Here is a 19,783-nt window from a genome sequence, read left to right as displayed (position 1 = left end):
GACTGTAAGCTGTCCGTGTACAGAGTGTAAAACTAGGCAGGGAGACATAGTAAGGATCAGCATTTTGACCAACTACTCTATGATGTGTTATGGGTAAGTCTACATAAACATGTTGAAATATTCTGTGCTGGAGCGATCACCCACTAGTTAAGAGTACTTACAAGCTATTCTGGAGGACCTGAGTTCAGTTCCCAGCCCTCATGTCAGACAGCTCATGGCCACCTCTAACACCAGGGCACAGGATGTCATCTTCCAACCTCCATATATATCCTACTGCACCCATTTAGTGTTGCTCATATACATAGCATGTGTTTAGAGATGACTACTTGGAATTCAATAATATATCAAGAGCCTTGTCCCTGGGGGGAGCAGGGATAATGATTCTCTCTCTCAGAAGCCATTGATTACCTGTAGCTAGCTCTTCATTCAGTTTCAGGGACTTGTAAAACTTCCCCCTCCACAATGATGTGACTGGTGTGGTCATCTGCAGATTTTGTTTACACAACAATTATATTGAGATTTCATGACTGTGTCATCCCTCTAATGTCTAGCATACACCATCTCATAACTGGCATCCCAGTCCTCTGGTTTTTACCGTCTTTCTGCTGCCATCTTCAATTGATCTTCCCTGAGCCTCAGGTGCAGGAGTTGCATTGTAGATGTACCAACTGGGGCACTGGGCTCCTCACTAATTCTTTGCATTCTGACCAGTTGTTCATCTCTAGAGTAAGATGTTATACTTTGAACAGGAAGCAGGTCCAGGTAGCTTATCATTAGGAAATTATACTTGGGCTTAACATGTAGGGTGGGGTACCATATGTGTTTAATCAAAGCATGAGGAGGCAGAGACAGGTGGACCTCTGTGAGTTTCAGGCCAGTCAGAGCTACATAGTAAGATTCCATCTTGGAAAAAAGAAGGTTACCCTGGAGAGATGAGTCGGCCACTAAGAGCACATACTATTCTTCTAGTTCAGTTTCCAGCACTCATATGAGCTGTTTCACAACCACCTGAAACACCAGCTCTAGGGTCTCCAGGACCCTCTTCTGACCCTTGCTGGTATTGCACTTGGGTACATAAGTCCACACATAAATATACCCATATACACATATGAAAAATAAAAATAATTTTTTCCAAAAAGAACACTATGTTAACAATGAATCCAGATCTTGTCTGCAATGCTGAATACCTTTCCATGGAAGAAATGCAGTGCATAATACATGGCTCTGGAATATCATGGTCTGATCCACACAGGCTCTATCAATTAGTAGTAGTGTGTCCCAGCTTCTCTGTACTTGAGTTCTCCCATTTCAAAGTGGAGCTGATAATCATATCAACCACCAAGCTATGATGAGGCTTCAAACAAAGGACTCACGTGAACCCCATTGAAACAGTACTTTTTGCATGACAGTGTGCAACAAATGTGAGTTGTTATTATCCCTTCTCTTCAGTGTACCCCGGTTCCCTTATCAAAACAGAGATAATAATACTAGTCCCAGCTCATTTCCTTTGGACCCTGACAGACTGAAATGCAATTAAATGTGTGAAAGCAATTTGGAAGTTAAGTGCTGCCTAGGAAGGTGGGACAAGGGCTGCTAACTGCCATATCCTTAGCAGCAGGATGATCCCAAGAGCCTACACTGCAAGACAGGGAGCTTGTATCTGAACCGCTGGCTGCAAATGTGTGCATGTGAATGGCTTCTCTGGATGCAGTATGTCAAGGTGAATGCCTTTGCTTTTGACTGGTCCGAGATTACATAAAGATGGGAAGGGAACATCTAAGCAAGAAGTATGTAAAGTCTAAACTCCTCAGCCTTGCAAATCGGTGAAATCTCGAACATCATACTTTTGGACATCTGGGCTCTATTACCTGAAATCCCATTAAACCTTCAGCTTCATAATTCTGTGTGGAAACTGATAAATTGCAAGGTCCTGCTGATGGCCACCAGCCAGTTCAAGCAATTACTCACAAGAGTCCCCAAGCAGGTTTGTAACTCATTGCCAAGTGGATTCTTTGAGGGGAAACTGTATACAAAAGAAAGTGTCCAATCCACACAGTTTCATAGCAACACACTTTGTAGCTCTGCCCACACAGAGAAATTATCTGTTATCATTAAGACTTCCAAGCCTCATAACTTTTTCCTCAATGGAAATTAATACTTACTAGCCCAGGGAACATCTCCAAATCTCGTTAACTGTAACCTGCTGACTACAGTTTAGACAAACCAAGCCCAACCCTATCCCTACCCTCAGCCTGTTCTCATTGAGGGGAATTCGGTTTTTACTGAGTATTCTTTTTCCTTTTTCATTTTTTTTTCCATTCTGGTCTTCCTCCACTACTTACATCTGTCCCTTGTGGCCAGGCCCAAGACCCAAAGCCCAGAGCCTTGGATCCTAACTTTGGAATCCTGCCAGACAGACTCCAAGGTGGAATAGCTCGTAACAAACGATCTCTTTCTCCTAGGGCTTCTTGCTTGGTTCTGCCAAGATGAAGAGGTTTGAGTAAATGAGATAATCTTCTGCACTTCGGAATGTTTATAGAGTTTTCCTTAATTGCCATTTTGTAGATACCATGATTCTGGGAACTTGTATGAAAGCAGAGAGGAAGCCTTGAGCCACACTGGAGAGAGCAGGAGGGAGGCAGGTGTGAATAAGAACAAATTTATAATGTGGGTGACAGCACAGGGACTTCCCCGTGCTGGGTGACTTGCCTTTCAGAGGCCATCTTGCTCAACCTCTGTCTTAGTTTTTGATTCTACAGTGTAGTAGCCACTTGGCACATGCGGACATGTAAATATAAATGAAGTAAAATTAAAGCTAAAAGTAATCTCCATGGGCTGGAGAGATGTCTCAGAGCATTCAGAGCACTTGCTGTCAATCATAAGAACCTCAGTTCCCAGCACCCCCATAAAAATCCAGCCATGGCAGTACACATGCCTGTATCCCCAATGCTGTGGAAACTGGACACAGGCAGATCTCTGAGGCTACCTGGATACTAGTCTAAACAGTGAGCCCCGGGTTCACTGAGACACCCACTGAACTTAAGAAAATAAAACATAGGCTAATAGATTACCTCATGTGACCTGCACTCATAGATACATGCACCTGCACATACTCACACTTAACATATATACAACACACCACTATCATCACACACACACACACACACACACACACACACACACACACACACACAAACTGTTTCACACACTCCTCATACTTCAAGTGCTCATTGTACACACCCAGCTGATGACTACTGTATTAGAAGAGTGAGGACACGTCTGTGACTTCAAAAAGCTAATATGTCCAGTGCTACAGTAGGTTGAGAGCCCCCTGACCTTGCTCCTCAGAGTACAGTGCCTGTACAGGTCTCACAGGTCACTGGTGTCCAGTGAGAACTTGTAGGGTTACATGATCAACCATGTGCTGTCCTGTGATTCATCACACACCGCAAGTTAAGAATCACTTGCTGAGGTACCCTCTGCTCTAAGAGCATGTGCTGATGTTCACCATTTTTTGTCACCTTGATTTGTTTTCTCAAGGCTTGCAGAGCACTGTTTGGTGAAGAGACTCTTCTAGCCCCCTTGAGACTAAGCATTCAAAAGGAGAAACACTAAGCATGACTTGTAGACTCCTGCAGAAGTGTGCTTTTCGCTTTCTCTCAAAAAAGCTTCAGAAGCTGGAGAATTTTTTTTTAACTCTTACTCCTTTTCTAAAGTAAAGACTCTTAGGTAAGAATACATTTCCTTGAGAGAAGTTGTTGGGAAGCTCTCAAGATTAAATCAAGTTGAATAATGCAAACAGGCAGAGGAAAAAAATAGATGAATGAATAAAAAAAAAGCAAGCAGGAAGAAAAAAAAACTGAATTTGCTCATACAGTTGAGAAACAGGCAAGCAAGGCTACATGCTCTGGGATGGAGTAAGCTGGGGTACAGACACCACAAAAGAAACTAGAAAACAATCCTTCAGAATGTTCTCGGCCAGCTGGCTGATACTGTCGAGCAGGAGGGGAATTTCAATGGCAACTGGGATTAAACTTCAAGGTTCATCCCTGTGCTCTCTCTGTCTCTGATTCATTGTTGCCCATGCCGGTGGACTGAGTTTTTTCTCTGGAAGGTTGTTTGGGCTTTTAAAGTGGCTGTCAGAATGTAATGACTTGACACACTTGCTTCTATCCAGTGCAAAAGATAGAATCACTGGGGTTACCGCAGACTAATTGGCCGTACAAATACATCCCCACTGACAACAGCTGGCTGGATGGTCCTTTCTCCCCAAAATGCATCATTTAAAATTTGTGTGGTACAAGGTGATCATCTACTGCTGTCAGCCAGTGTCTGGTTCACGTTATCTATAAAACAGAGGAGGATTTTGCTAGTTTCCAGGGGACATCATTCCTAAAGACCTATGGCAATGGATACCTTCAGTACTCATAGGCTTTAGATATAGCTCCGTATACTGAAATCTTGACCCCAATTCTCATTAAAGAACAAGAGTGGTCACCCCACCCCAACAACTTCCACCCATACCTGAAGGAACTGCTATCTTTGCTCAAGTAGCTTTCTTCCTATGTTCACTTGCACATCCATTTTTTCATTCCACAAACATGTCAAGAACAGCTTCGATATTCCCCACATTTCCCACACACACACAGCACAGAAGAGTGAGACATACTCTTTCCCTGAAGGAACTTGAGGTTCATAGCAGTTTCCAGAGAGGCTATAAATACTACCATCCCCCTGCAACATGGTCAGAAATTCAAATCTATGGACCTACTCTAAAAGGGATGGATCTAATTCTTCCCATTTGGAGCTCAGAACAATGTCCCAAGCTCCCCGGAAGACTTCTAAACACCATGAAGTAGAAGCCTAAAGACAGATATATCATCAAGTGATATACAGGACAAAGTGGGTTATAATAGAATTTCATCATATGAGTTCTAAACTCCTCAAGCCCTACACCCTCAAAGCAGTGTTGAGCACTTCAGCCAGTGTCCAGAGGAATATGTGCATGCAGAAGCCTGCAGGAAACATAACGTACTAGAAGGATATAACATGTCCAGGTCCCTGGGACCTTGCATAAGTTAGATAGCTTGCATAGGTCTCAAAGCTTCTCCTGCCTGCCTTACTCTGCAACTCAACTGGATCACTGATTTTATTATATCTGGGATTCTGTTATATGAAAAGAGCAAGGCTATAAACCACATTTTCCCACAGCCGATACCACTTTTCTCTGTCTGAAGGACAAATAACTACTATTTAAATACTGGGGGAAAGACGTGGGTGTTTTCATGGACTGCTGCCAAGCCGGCTTCATGAGCATCACTGCGCCTCTTGTTAAACATATAGCTTTCCAATCTTCCCCCTGGACATTCTGATCCAGTGCAGGGGGAGAGAGCTAGACAAAGCAAAAATTTGGGGAAGCTCCCTGAGGTGAGTCTCACGAAGACAAGTTGGAAGACCTGTGGTGCAAATGTCAGTGTTTAAACCCTGGAAGCTGGAAATGCAATTTACCCTGCGTGAATCAGAGTTGATTTCCGAAAGGTTTGGTTTAGGTTTGTTTTCCATAGTCAGACTTTTACATTTAGGGGCTAAGGCAACGGCTCAATGACTAAAGTATTTGCCGCTACAGCCTGAGGACAAGAATCCAGGTAAAACCCAACGCAATGTATACACAGCTATAATTGCAGCTCTTCTACATCAAGATGAGAAACAGAAGCCAGGCGGTGGTGGCGCACGCCTTTAATCCCAGCACTCGGGAGGCAGAGCCAGGCGGATCACTGTGAGTTTGAGGCCAGCCTCGTCTACCAAGTGAGTTCCAGGAAAGGCACAAAGCTACACAGAGAAACCTTGTCTCGAGAAAAAAAAAAAAAAAATATATATATATATATATATATATATATATATATATGGCTTATGTGCACAAACACAGAGTCATTCTCATACACACACACACACACACACACACACACACACATGTACATGCGCATGCATACACACACACACACACACACACACACATGTATGTGCGCATGCATACACACACACACACACACCATGAAGAAAGAGCAAGAGAATGAAAGAGAATGATTTTTTAAATTTGTAAAAATTTAATAAAATAATCATGCACTGACACATGGTGATTTTATATATTTGTAGGATACACAGTGATAATCTCATGTGTACACAGAGTAATCAAAGCAGGGTAACTGAACTGATTAAACGCACAATGATTTCTCAGCCCCACAGAACCCAGTAACAGTTCTGCTTGTAGTACGAGAGGAAGTGAACAAGCCAATGTCTTCCCACTCTGCCTGGCTCACTCACTTGCCCTCCCGCCCAGAACTGAAGAAAAGAGAAGAAATCTCGGCTTGCAAACACAACCACCACATTCTTTCCTTCTTGGTAGTTTTAAAGAAGGGACAGTTTCCTCAGTTCTGAGTCCTTCAGAACTCCCAGGAGTCCATGAGAACTGCAGAGTCGGGCAGCAGAAACACTCTCCCCCTTACCACACGGGGAGTCAGTCACATTCTAATAGGAAAATAGACACGATGTGGTAAGGAGATGAGAGACGGTGACAACATCCTTCCACCCTGTGTAAGTGTTTATTTCCTACTTAGCACTTCTGCAGTAAAGAGGCACCTGAGTGTGTCTCAGCCAAAGCAGAGGACACAGCCTGGCCTAAAGGACACAGCCTGTCCTAGGTCATTTATTTCTCTGAGCCTGGCTTTTTTCATCTGTGAAGTGGAGGTGCTCACTTACTTGGTTGCTGCAAAGTAGACTGAGGTTCTGAGTGTAATGCTAGGCACATGGTGAGTACTGTTCACTGTTATCATGATGTTATTTATAAGCTGTATTACTCAGAGATCTCTATGGAAACAGAAAATGATCAAATGACATATATGTATTCACATTATATGCACATATATGTGTATATACATATACACACACATATATGACACAAAGACTTAGTAAAGGAACAGGCTCACTTAATTATGGCAACAGAGAAGTCTCATGATCTACAAGCTTAAGAGCCAAGAGTATAGTTCCACTCTGAGTCTGTATCTAATGGCAGAAGAAGACCAATATCCTAGCAACAAATAACAGAAAACATGAATGGTCCATTGCTCAATCCTTTGCCTATTCAAATCTGAGGCCTACCCACATTATGGAGGGCCATTAGCTTTTCCCAACCTAACAACTCAAACATTGATCTCTCACGCAAATATCTTCATAGAGACACTAGAATAATGGCTAACCAATATGTGGACATCCTGTGGCTCAGTTGCATTGACACAAAAGAGCTCACTTTCACAGGATGATAGTCCCCCTTTTCTAGGACCTGGGAGAAGTTACAGGCACATATATATTCAGTTTTATTGTCCCTCCTCACACAAGTTCTGCGCCATTCTGACACCACCTTGTTAGAGAATCTGACCTCTGTCTTCACATAGCCAGAGGGTAGAGCTGATTGCTTAACTACATTCTCAGTGAGAAGATTCCCTCTTGAGTCTCTTGGGGACAAGGATTGATGAAAAGGGAACCAGTACTACCCAAACCACATACAGTATCTCCTACCAGAAACCCTGATAGCAAGGCTTAGTTTTGTGGCCACATTAGTGATCCCTTGTCCTCTTCTTATAACTTCTTGCATGCATACTAATTAATTAATTGAGCATACCTGCCTAAATCACCTGATTTTGATTCTTATAATGGCGTGCCTGTGAGGGTTCTAGAAGTTAGAAGTGATTTGGTTTTAAAGGTTTTGATTGCATTGAATATAAAATCAAATAAAATGAGAAAGTGATGAATAGAAGAGGGGAGTGAGGTTTGAAATTAGCCTTATTTCCTGTGCATATAAGAGGCCCACTTAGGTTGGTTTTTATCTTGACCTATTTTGAGAGTGATATATTTGGCTCACAACCAAGAATAGAAAATAAGCAAAGATCTGTGTCTGCTAAATGAACCTCAACACGTTTGACATTTCAAGCTGTTGAAGTCTTTGTTGGGGAGCTAGCCTCTGCATTCCTAAGTGTTTAGCAGTGTCCTGACCTCGACTCACTAGAGGCTAGTAGTAACCTCCATGAGTGACAACCAGAAATGTCTTCCAGACAGTGCCAGTTGTCTGCCTTGGGGCAAAACTGTACTCATTTGAGAACCACTCAGCCATACTGTGAAAGACTGTAAACTGTGAAAAGAGAAATGGACTAGCTTTCTGTAGGCTAAACCTCTTCTCCAGCACTTCATGGCTAAGGTTTGCAATAACGAAAATTCTTTTACATGACATAATTACTTGTTTTCTCTCTTCCCTTCCTGTTGGAGTTAGAGAATCCCTTTTCCCAAGGTGCATTCTTTCTTAGTCAGGAAAGACTTCTGGTGACAGCAGATCTGAGTTCTGGTCTCAGCACTGCGCATTCTAGCCACAGAGTGGTGATGAATTCATGTGCCTACCCTCCTCTGAACATGTGCTGATGGAGACCTCCAAAATGGTACTGGAGTTCCGGCAAATAGTTGTCTAAAAAGTCTTGGTTGGCCCATGGTGCCTGCTCGGTAAATCATAGACCTGCTTACTGGCTGTTAGGTTGAGCAGCTGGAGCACCCACTCACACCTGCTATAAATTACAAACACATATCTGAGAGCAATTTGGGCCCACACCAATGACCTCAAAATTGAGTTCCATGAAAGACACATTCTTTCACAAAGACACTTTCCTTTCTTTCTGAATGGAAGACACTAAACACTAAACGCCCCCGTTTCAAGGGAAAAGTCACATTTGCCCCTCTCGGATCATGAGATGTGGAGTGACCTGACACAGAATCTTTCTTCCAAACATGCCAAACCTTCGTCCCCTGTTGCTGGGGTGAAAGGAGGTAAAGCTGAATACTTAAGTCCCAAATCTGTTCCTGAGCCCTCTGCCAGGCTGCCTGCTGCCTGCCAGGCAAGTCATTTCCTGCCTTTGAAGTGTTAGACCCTTCCGTTGTTATCAGGCAACTGTCTGAAGTCTGCACTAATCTAGAGGAGAGTGGTACCAGAGTACAGCGACAATGGCCTGGCCAGTGGGGAAAGGGTACAAAGGTCTGACATCTGGGCATTGTGCTTCTTTTCGTAGCCCTGGAACAAGGAGATCCTTGGGTATCTGATGTCCCAAAGGAACTTTGGGAACTTGTGATAATACAACAATAGAAGCTGTCACTCACTCATCAGTTATCTCTTATTTGCTAAGTATGATGATGCACAGTACCCTTCCCCTCATTTCCTCATTGCAGTAACTCATTTAGGAAGAGATTATGTGACCTATTTTAAAGATGAAGCAACTGAGTTTTGAAAAAATTCATCGTTTTTATATCCCACAGCTGGTAAGGGATGAGCCTTGGGGGTGAAAGGAGGTGTTCCAGAACCCGTGCTCTTGACTACTGGATTTGAGAAGCTTCCCTACTTATCCCATACTCTGGATCAAATATGATTGACTCCAAGAACACAAACTTCATTACTAGATTAAACAACCAAATATTGAGTCCTCTCCAACAGTATGTCCTTCTTAATTTCACAGCTACATAGTAAGCACTGACTATATATCTGATAGTGCATAATGTTTTAACAAGACACAAATACCTTCAAAAAGTTGAAGGGGAAGGTTGAGGCATTGCTTATTGGTAGAATGCTTGCCTGGCATGTACAAATCCCCGAGTTTAAAGGGAGGTGGTGATAATTGTATTAAATAAAGTGTTTATCGAGGATTTGATGATCAAAGTTTAAGAAGTCATATTAGCACACAGGAAAGAATTCTTACCTGTTTCTAGAAAGAGAGAAAGCTTCATAAAGAATGTGACCCCTGGAGCAAGGAGGTCCTGAAAGATGGAGGAGTTTGTATTCATGGTGTCAGAGGTATACAAAGAAAATATCTGAGAAGAAAGAAGTTGGAGCATAGGCCAGAATCACTGCAGGGGAAACAGTGACCAAGGACTCTGTGAGAGCTGCTGCACAGGGGCTGGAGCCCAAAGCAGACACTGTCTGAAAGATGATCCGCTTGCTACTTAACCGAGCCAAAGGCGCCAAATGCAAAGTGCCATTTTGCATTTGACCAAATGTAGCTTCTTTAAATGTTCATTTTCATTTTGTTTCTTTATTTTTCTTTTGAAGACTAGATCTCGTGTAGCCTGGCCTAGCCCTCAAATTTACTATTTAGACAAGAATGACCTTGAACATCTCATCTTCCTGTCTCCACCTCCATGGGGTTATAGGTGCATACTACCACACTGAATTTACGCAGTGCTGGGGACGGAACCCAGGGCTTCATTAATACTAGACAAGCTACTATACTGACTGAGCAAATCCCCAGCCTCTCTCATGTAGTGCATGCATGAGTTGTGCCTCATATTTGTGCACACATGTGTGTAAAGGCCTGAGGTTGGGGGTGTGAGTCTTCTTCTATTGTTCTTCATCTTATTTGTGAGACATGGTCTCACTGAACCTGGAGCTCATAGATTAACTACACTGGCTGGCCATTGAGATCCAGGGATCCTCCTGCCTCTGACCTCTAAGCCCTGAGACACACACCATACATCAGGCTTTATTCATTATTTTTTTAGAGGATGTGGAGCAAGGGGAACACTCCTCCACTGTTGGTTGGAGTGCAAACTTGTACAGCCACTCTGGAAATCAGTATGGCATTTTCTCAGAAAATTGGGAATCAATCTTCCTGAGGACCCAGCTATACCACTCTTGGGCATATAGCTAAGGAATGCTCAATCATACCACAAGGACACATGCTCAACTGTGGTGGTATTGTGTTTCCCCAAAATATTGTGCACCCTAATAAACTTATCTGGGGTCAGAGAACAGAATAGCCATTAGATACAGAGGCTAGAAAATGTTGGCACACATGCCTTTAATCCTAGCATTCCAGAGGCAGAAATCCCTCTGGATTTCTGTGAGTTCAAGGCCACACTGGAAATAGCCAAGCATGGTGACTCACACCTTTAATCCCAAGGAGTGATGGCAGGAGGCAAAAGGTATATAAGGCGTGAAATCCAGGAACTAGAGCTGGTTAAGCATTCAGGCTTTTGAGAAGCAGTTCAGTTGAGACCCATTCAGATGAGGACACAGAGGCTTCCAGTCTGAGGAAACAGTATCAGCTGAGGAACTGGCAAGGTGAGGAGGCTGTGGCCTGTTCTGCTTCTCTGATCTTCCAGCATTCACCCTAATACCTCCTAATACCTGGCCCTGGGTTTGATTTTATTAATAAGATTTTTTTAAGATTCATGCTACACTCAACTATATTCATAGCAGCATTATTCATAATAGCCAGAATGTGGAAACAACCTAGATGCCCCTCAACTGAAGAATAAATGAAGAAAACATGGCACATAATCACCATGGAATGCTACTCAGCAAAGAAAAACAACATCATTTTTGAAATAGAATTTCACTGTGCAAACTGTATGGCCTGGAGTTGGCTTTATAGACCAGATTGACCTCAATCTCATATAGATTGGGATTAAAACATGAATCACCATGCCTGGCAAAGAACCCAGCCTCTATGTGAGTGCTGGGGATCTGAATTCAGGAACTCAGGCCCTTATGCTTAAATGGCAAGTACATAAAGATTCACTGAGCCACTACCCCAGCTTCCTTTATGTAGGTTTTGAACTATGACTTCTGGGGATGATAACAAAAATCTCTAGTGAGAGCCAGAGAGATGGCTGAGTGGGTTATGGGCATGTGCACACAAGCCTAACAACCTGAGCTCTATCCACAGTTCCCACTCAGGAGGAGGTGAGAACCAACTACCTCAAGGTATCTTCTGACCTCCAACCATTCATGATGACATGTGCATGCCCATATACATATATACACAGACACAAATTATTGCATTAAAAAAATCTATAATGATGACAGAAAAGCCCACCATTGAGCATATGTGATAAGAAGACTAAGATCCAAGTTTTTTGGTTTGTTTTTTTGTTTGTTTTTCATTTTGTTTTCTTTTGTTTTTTTGAGACAGGGCTTCTCTGTGTAGTCCTGGCTGTCCTGGTACTTGACTGTTAGACCAAGTTGGCCTTGAACTCAGAGATATCTGCCTGCCACTGCCTCTGGAGTGCTGGCATTAGGTGGGCACCACCATACCCATCTTAGGTTCAAGTTTTAACTGAGTATCTTGTTATCCAAGTTGAGTAAATAATGACTTCATGTTTCCACTGAGTCTAATATAACATGGCAGCTCAGCTAAAAGACAGCCAACACTAACTGCAGGAAGCATTAAGGAATAATGAAGATTGACCTAATGTAGTAGAAAGATGTAAAAGACAGTATTGTGCCACAATATACTTCCTCTTTGACCATTTCTCTCCCCAAGAATCCTGCTTATGATAGACACACCCCAATATCTCATCAATCCTGAAAATTTGACTGTGGCCTCTACTGCCTTGAATGTTCATATTCGATAAGAACACCTCTCTATTCTCCCTGATACAAACTAATTTCTACTCCAATTTTCTACCCTGCCTACTATCACCTTTCATTGTGATGATGGGATTTGTGAGTAAATACAGAATTCCACCCAAGAAAGGGGGCAGTGGAAAAGAGTCTGGGCCCTTGTAGTCTATACTTTCAATCTGTTACACTTTTACATCACTAGGATAGAACACACTTATTTCTGAATATAACTTGGACCCTGGTGACCTGTGTAACTTTAGGCTTTGGGGACTTTGATTTCCTTATTTGTGAGATAGAGATGGTTTTCCCCTTTCCTAAAAAGAGTATTGGACACTGAAGGTGAAAAGGCATTAAAATATAATAGGCTCCTAACGGTTGTGCTGGAACTCTCATCCAATAACTGATGGAAGTGGATGTAGAGATCCTCATCCAGGCCCCAGGTGGAGCTCCAGGAGTCCAATTGTCGAGAAAGAGGAGGGACTATAAGAGTGTGAATTGTTGAGACCAAGATTGAAGAGGCAAGAGGGACAAATACCCAAACTAATGGAAGCACATGAATTATGAACCAAAGGCTGTGGAGCCCCCAGCTGGATCAGGCCCTCTGGATAAGTGAGACAATTGAATAGCTTCAACTGTTTGGGAGGCATCCAGGCTGTGGGACCGGGACCTGTCCTTAGTGCATGAGCTGGCTGTTTGGAACCTTGGGCTTACACAGGGACACTTTGCTCAGCCTGGAAGGAGGGGACTGGACCTGCCTGTCCAGTTTTAAATCCACCATGTTTAAATAAATCCCCAGGGGAGTCTTGTCCCTGGAGGAGATGGGAATGGAGGGGAGGAGATGGGGGGAAGGTGGGAGCGGGGGCAGGAAGGGAGAGGACAGGGGAACCCATGGCTGATGTGTAAAATTAAAACACAAATATAATTTTAAAAAAGCAATCACAAATACATATGTGTATATATATATATATATATATATATATATATATATATATATATATATATAATAGGCTAAGGTAACATCCATCAATACAAATTAGACACATATGCCCCCCCATGAGCTCTTGGAAACCCATGTAGACAACACAGGTATTTGTATGATATACCTTACTGCAATTTCCACACAAAGGTGTTAGTCTAATAACTCAGCAGGGCTCAGCCTTTAACTGTCATTATTCCTGTTTGAATTGTATATTGTTGGCTTTTTTCCCAGGACATACATCTCCCAGATCTGATTGTAACAACAGCCTCAAGAATATTGTGCTATGCTGTGTCAGTCTGCATGCAATCTATACTATGCTTTGGGGCTGTATGGCTTCCTTGTAGGTTGACCTGGATGTTTTTCCCCACATTATTCTCTCTCCTCCTCCTCTCAATGACAGAGGAGTATCATTTCCATGTGAAAGTATGAAGTATTATTTTTCCAAATAGTACTAGTGAATGTCAACTACCATGACACATTAGTGAATCATTGTTTGGGAGTGTGCACATAGTGAGCCTAATTTTTATTACTGTTTTGCAAAGTATTTCAACAATAACACAAGTTATTTCTCACTTACTATTTGTTTATACATATATTATGCTGTGTATTATAGTATCATAACTGTTTATCCTATTGCTATATACTCATCAAAATTGGCATTATTTTAATGGTCATTTAATCATCCATCTTATTAATATACTATAATTTGCTTAACTTAAATTTTCAACAATGGACTTATTTCCAATTTTTTCTGTAGTGTAAATAACCTCTAGGTTACAGATTTTTGCACATAGCTTCTTTTATTTTTCATATTTTGTCCTTTGGGTCCACTCCTAGGAATGGGATCCCTAGATGAGGGAATATAAATTTTTAATGATTGTTAAATAAATGGGTGTTATTTTTCCAGTTTACAATGCTATGAGCAACATATTAGCATTCTGCTCACATAACAACCTTATCAGAAGTGTGTGTTACTATTTGACATTTAATATACTTACAAGAGGATCTTTTGTTTTAATCAAACACTTGCCTACAAATTGTGTATCGTCCAAGACACTTGGACTCAAAAGCCTAGGAATACTTCTTTTCTTTCAATATTTCCTGCTGTTACTTAATAATTTTATGTATATTAAATAAAACTAATGTTGAATTTTTAGAAAAAGCATTCTTTATACTCATAATAATGAATTATTGAAGACCTATGTGTAGAGAACTATGTGTGGAGTAGCCAGATAAAATAATGAGAAAATTAGAAAGTTAAAACGAGGAAAATATATCTATTCCAGAATTCCAAAAGTCCAACGCAGGACTACATTTCAAATAGTTCTAACCTCTAGTCAGATTTGAATGACTTTTTCTTTCTGGCCCCAAACTCACTCAGTTTTCAATGTGCAAACTTGGGAACTCTTAATCATACTGCTTCTAATATTTCCTTCTTGATTTTATTCAAGAATCCATAATGGATGAAATCATACACACACACACACACACACACACACACACACACACACACACACAATGTTTTGCACCATTTCTAGAATCATAGTGTCTCCGAGCTGGTACATGCATGCAGCTCTAGAAAAATGAGATGGATTCCTAGCCTGCACCCCTGTCAAGGGGCTGAATGCCAAGTCCAAAGACCCAGTTTTGCCCTCCATTCCAGGCAATGTGGCCTGGCTCTTCTGTGTTTTGCCAACTGGTGCAAGGATCTTTCAGAACAAGCCACCACTAACCATCCAGAGTTGAGTAAGCTTCATCTTGGCTAGTAGCCCTTTCTCTTTAACCTAAGGGTGTTAAGGTTTGTTTAAATAAGATCATTGTTACATGTCGGTATGTGGCACTATAAAGAAAGTCATTAACCATGTTTCCCTTACCCCCTTGTTTTCCTTTCTTGCAGCCTCAGTGGAGGGTTCTCCATAAACATGTCAACCTTGCAAGCTGCTGTCCTGCCAGTGGGCATGAGCATGACCTGTTCCCCAGAGAAAGACTTACACATGGCACTGCCAGAAGAGATCCTTGGAGCACTGACAGATTAACTGGATTAACTGAGAAAATGCCTATTCGGTCAAGATCATGAAGTTTGGGAGGAAAAAAAAAAATCTTGGTTTGCGGTGGATTTTCAAATGAGGTGCATAACATACAGTGCCAACTCGTTCCAAGTGGTCATTGGCAGACCATTAGCTGGAAAATTGCTTCCAGTTTTCATCACTGTGCATAACTCAAGTTCCCCCTTGGGCTCTGTCTGTGCCCTTCACTAGAAGTCCTGTTTTAGCATGGCAACTACTGGATTATTTCATTAAGTGTGCAGATGGCATGATGTTTTAGAAAAAAAAAATGCAGGAGTTCTGCAGTCTCAGTGGAAGGGTTCACAATATTATACCCTGGTAGGAATGTAAACGTGTCTTGATTATGTTAGTTACAATGTCCAACGGTGTTCTGCCCAACGCTGAAGCACTTTATATGAGAACACTACACTGAGATGAAATAGCACATTTGATACATGTAGGAGAACAAATGTTTTCTCTTTTCTTTATAAATCTTGTCTTACTTCTGGCTCAGACTGTCCAAGACAAACTCCACTCTTAGTATATTCCACTTGTCTGTGGTTCATCGGTGTAAATATGGCCACAATACTGTTAGATTTCACTTGCTGACACTTTACTGGATAACTGGATTACATATAGCACAAAGGAAAGTAGAAGTTAGCAAGCCTGGTGACCGAACTATTTGAAGTGTTGGTTCATTGTATCCAGGCACAACTTAACACATGACATCATGACACTCTGTACAGTCTGCTTCTCTTTGGCCGATGCATACATACTCTTCTATATAAGAGACCTTCCAAACACAAAGACCATTGTGGGTTGATGCCAAGGGCAGCAGAATGCAACCTTCCTTGGTGGTCCCACTTCCACACTTAGAAAAACTTCCAGAATTCAAGTTTAAATCACAATTCTGGAGAGAAGCATCAAATGACCCCCCCACTGTGTGCCTAGAGAAGTAAAACATTCAGCCCACACTAGGTTTCTTCCTCAGCATAGAACTTACTCTTCCCCTTTAATACTACTTGGATGTATATATAACTTTTTTTTTTTTAATTCTATCTAACAACAAAGCACAGTCCTGGGAAACCTGTCCATTCAGTGGTTGCTTACCTGAACACTGGAGAAGTATTCATTCATATTGATTGGCCCCTTGTGATACATTAGCATCTTTTCCCTGGAAATTGAATCTTGGCTGAATCAAAAGCTCAGCAAAGTGTGTTATGAACACTCACTAACCTAACCTGAGACCAGTAGGCATCAGAGACTAATATTTAAAATAAAGGTAACAACTTCTGCTGCCCAGCATAAGCAAGCAAGACATTTTGCATTGTCTCCAAACACTCATTCTCTGTCTCCGCTTGAAGTGGAGAGACTTCATAGGATATCTCTCCCCAGGATGGTTCCTGTCAGATGTGGACTAGAAAGGGACCTCCTGATAGGAACTCAGAGAAATAATAGCTACCATGAGGTCTGGATTTTTTACAGATCACCACCAGAACCATCAAAGCTACCACAGACCATAATTGTCTAAAAAGTTGAAATTGGTAATCCAAACCCAGGCTGCCAACACTCCTGCTCTATGACCCATCCTTTTGCCTTAGTTCCAGCAGCGGGGTCTGTGCATTCCATCATTCTTCCTTTTCACTCAGCAAGCATCTGTTGAGGGACCACCGTGTGCAAAGAACTGTTTTGGGTCAACTCTATTATATAAGGCACACTCTTCCTGCTTCTATTGAATTCTTTCTTTCTCTCCAACACTACTCTTTTCCCACAGTACAAACTGAATTGAGATATCTACACCCACCCACCCACCCTCACCTTGCCAGAGAAACAAAGGAAAATGTTCATGACAGACAGCAGGCAGATCCCATTTCTGAATGAGTGAGCAGCTTGGGAACACATACAGAACCTTGCCAGACAGCCAGCTAAGCTGATCCGAGCTTCCTACAGCTGCTCTCAGCTGCTATCCTTGATGCCCACCCCGGTCTATTTCCATCCTTTCTATAGACACTACTATTTATCACTATGCTCAATTCTCTGAAATGCCAATTCTATAACTACTCCTGAAGACCCTGAATTGGTTCTAATGAATCCTATACACCCTGCCAGGTGCTGAGATAGTGTAGCTGGGAATAAACTGGTTTAGTCCATGATATTCCCGCTAAAACCCTTGGAGAACTGGATGCCCATTCTAGGGCAGATGTCCACTAAATGATCATGGGCTATTGTCATTTTGGCTTTTGCAAAATAATCTGAATGACTTTTTTAAAAGTTGCCTCTTTTTTTGAGTCAGAGGAATACTGTAACATTATGGAAAGATAATGGTTAAAGACGAAAATGGAAAAAGGGGGAAATGAAGGCCCTTACAGAGCCCAGCTGAAAATGGTGTCTCTAAAAATGCCTTAATGCCTGGCACAACCTACATATTTGCATTTGAGCCCGCACTGTTTTCCAAACTGTCAGCCTCTGTTTGAAACCATTACAGGTTTGGAAACATGGTGGCATGACATCTGTGCATGCACAAGCAAAACCAGAAAAATGGAGAAATGATTTCATTCACAGCGTTCGGCTTCCTTGTATGGAGACCCTCTGTGAGATTGCCCCATGGTTACTTCTTGCTGTGTTGTGTGTGTTTGGGGGAAGGAGTGCAATTTTATCTTCCAGAAGCCCAGGCATATCTGTGGTGGGTTTTCTTTTGTAGGACAGGAGATATGGGGAGTTAAATGTTTTAATATCTAATGATTGAGGCTTTAATTTTTCCTTTTTCTTAAACCTGTATCACGCCTTTTACTAAAAGACTGACACACTTATGCAGGAAAGGTACTCTTGGGAATGAACTGAAATGAATAATTATCAGATTCTCCAGGTTGCTGAGGGGAATAGCTCGGTTCAGAGCCAATATCAAATTTAAATATGCAGAGCACCATGGTTCTGCTGGGGTTGAGAGCAAATCATGCCAGTAGGTTGAGACTTGCCTAGGATGGATAGGGACCCCATCAACTTTCTTTATGGGACGTGGCTCACCTTCAAATCCCTGCGCTCGCTCCGTGACATGTATACCCAGTATTTTGATTTCTACCTCCACAATATGGGTAAAGATGTCAGGTTCTCTCCAGAGTCACTCTGCAGCTGCCCAAACAGAGGCATACAGTCCTCAGTACTGAGGAGAACGTGCCATTTTTGACATTCAATGGGGAGAGGGAAGATGAAGGATGACTGTGAATATAAACTAAGGATGAGAACCTCTAATGGATCCACCCCACATACCCTAAATGCTTTCTTTGTCTGCAAATGTCACATAATTAGTTTTGGATAGCAACAATAAAAGTCCCAACAAAGTAAAGTTTTCAAGACACCCCTAAGACATTTTTTTAATCCAAACATCTCCCCCACACATTGGCAGCTTCATTCTTTTCAATGTTTTCTTCTGACTTCTTTAGAGTAATTTTGCTACTTGTCAACTAGACTTAAAGTTGCCATAGACTTAAAAATCAAATCTCGGAAAGTGACAAAAATTCCTTTATTCTTTAAAGGCTGTTTTTATTCATCCCATCTCCTCCAACCCCCTCCATCCCACTTTTTGCTTTATTTTATGTGTGTGTGATTTTTTTTCTTTCTTCTCTCCTCTTCCTTTCACATAGTGCTGTAGGTATATTTCAAGTATTCTATAAAGAACTCAAACAGAACCCCAGAGCTCTCACCAGCTTTTTTCCCTTCCTGACTAAAAATTGAGTCTTATGCTTGACCTTGATGCAGCCCAAGCAGCAGTGGGACCCCATTTTCATCTCCAGAAAGTCACTGGTCAGTGGTGACCATTAGAACAAATCCAGTGGGATTAAAGAGGAGGGCAGGCCGGGAAACATATCTACTTGAGCACAGTTGAAGACTCTATTTCAAAGACAAGCAAACCTCCAACTCAATCTTCTTAGATCTGGATCTAATCCTAGAGCCAGAGAATGGTCCTGTGAACTCTGGTTTATCAATAGACAGAACTTCTGGGGGCTTAAAGGTAAATGAAGGCTTATTCAGTTATGTTCCTCTGGTGATGTCTGTTAGCTAGAATACAGAATAGACTTGGAAAACTATGAGTGAGGGGAAAAATAAAAGACTAAGTGTGCCTTTGTGAAGGTGGCCACAGGGTCAGTATCCACGGTGATGCCTTCTGTCCATCACTTCAGTTTCAGAGGCACAATCCTGGATGAGGAAGTAGGAAGGGACAAGAGATGTTTCTAAACTCTAAAATGTGTCTCATGAAATTTAGGTGCCAAAATGAAAAAGCATGGGCCAGCACTGATCTTCTGCTTCACATCAAATGACAAAACAATGACT

At 41.9% G+C, this 19,783-nt stretch overlaps 1 protein-coding gene across 2 annotated transcripts in view; it reads left to right on the top strand.

Annotated features, from left to right (window-relative positions):
* The window catches only part of Samd12 (sterile alpha motif domain containing 12), a 428,150-nt gene extending 409,350 nt beyond the window's left edge, over positions 1 to 18,800 (top strand). For both annotated transcript variants that reach the window (XM_036208632.1, XM_036208634.1), the window contains one exon: positions 15,307 to 18,800. In XM_036208632.1, coding sequence (XP_036064525.1) covers positions 15,307 to 15,329 — 23 coding nt within the window. In that variant the 3' untranslated portion in view covers positions 15,330 to 18,800. The remainder of the gene's footprint in view (positions 1 to 15,306) is intronic.
* The last annotated feature ends 983 nt before the right edge of the window (positions 18,801 to 19,783 follow it).

Source organism: Onychomys torridus, chromosome 16 (assembly GCF_903995425.1).
Source record: "Onychomys torridus chromosome 16, mOncTor1.1, whole genome shotgun sequence".
Taxonomy (NCBI): domain Eukaryota; kingdom Metazoa; phylum Chordata; class Mammalia; order Rodentia; family Cricetidae; genus Onychomys; species Onychomys torridus.
Note: the sequence above shows the minus strand (reverse complement) of the source record. Positions and strands in the feature narration are given on the sequence as shown.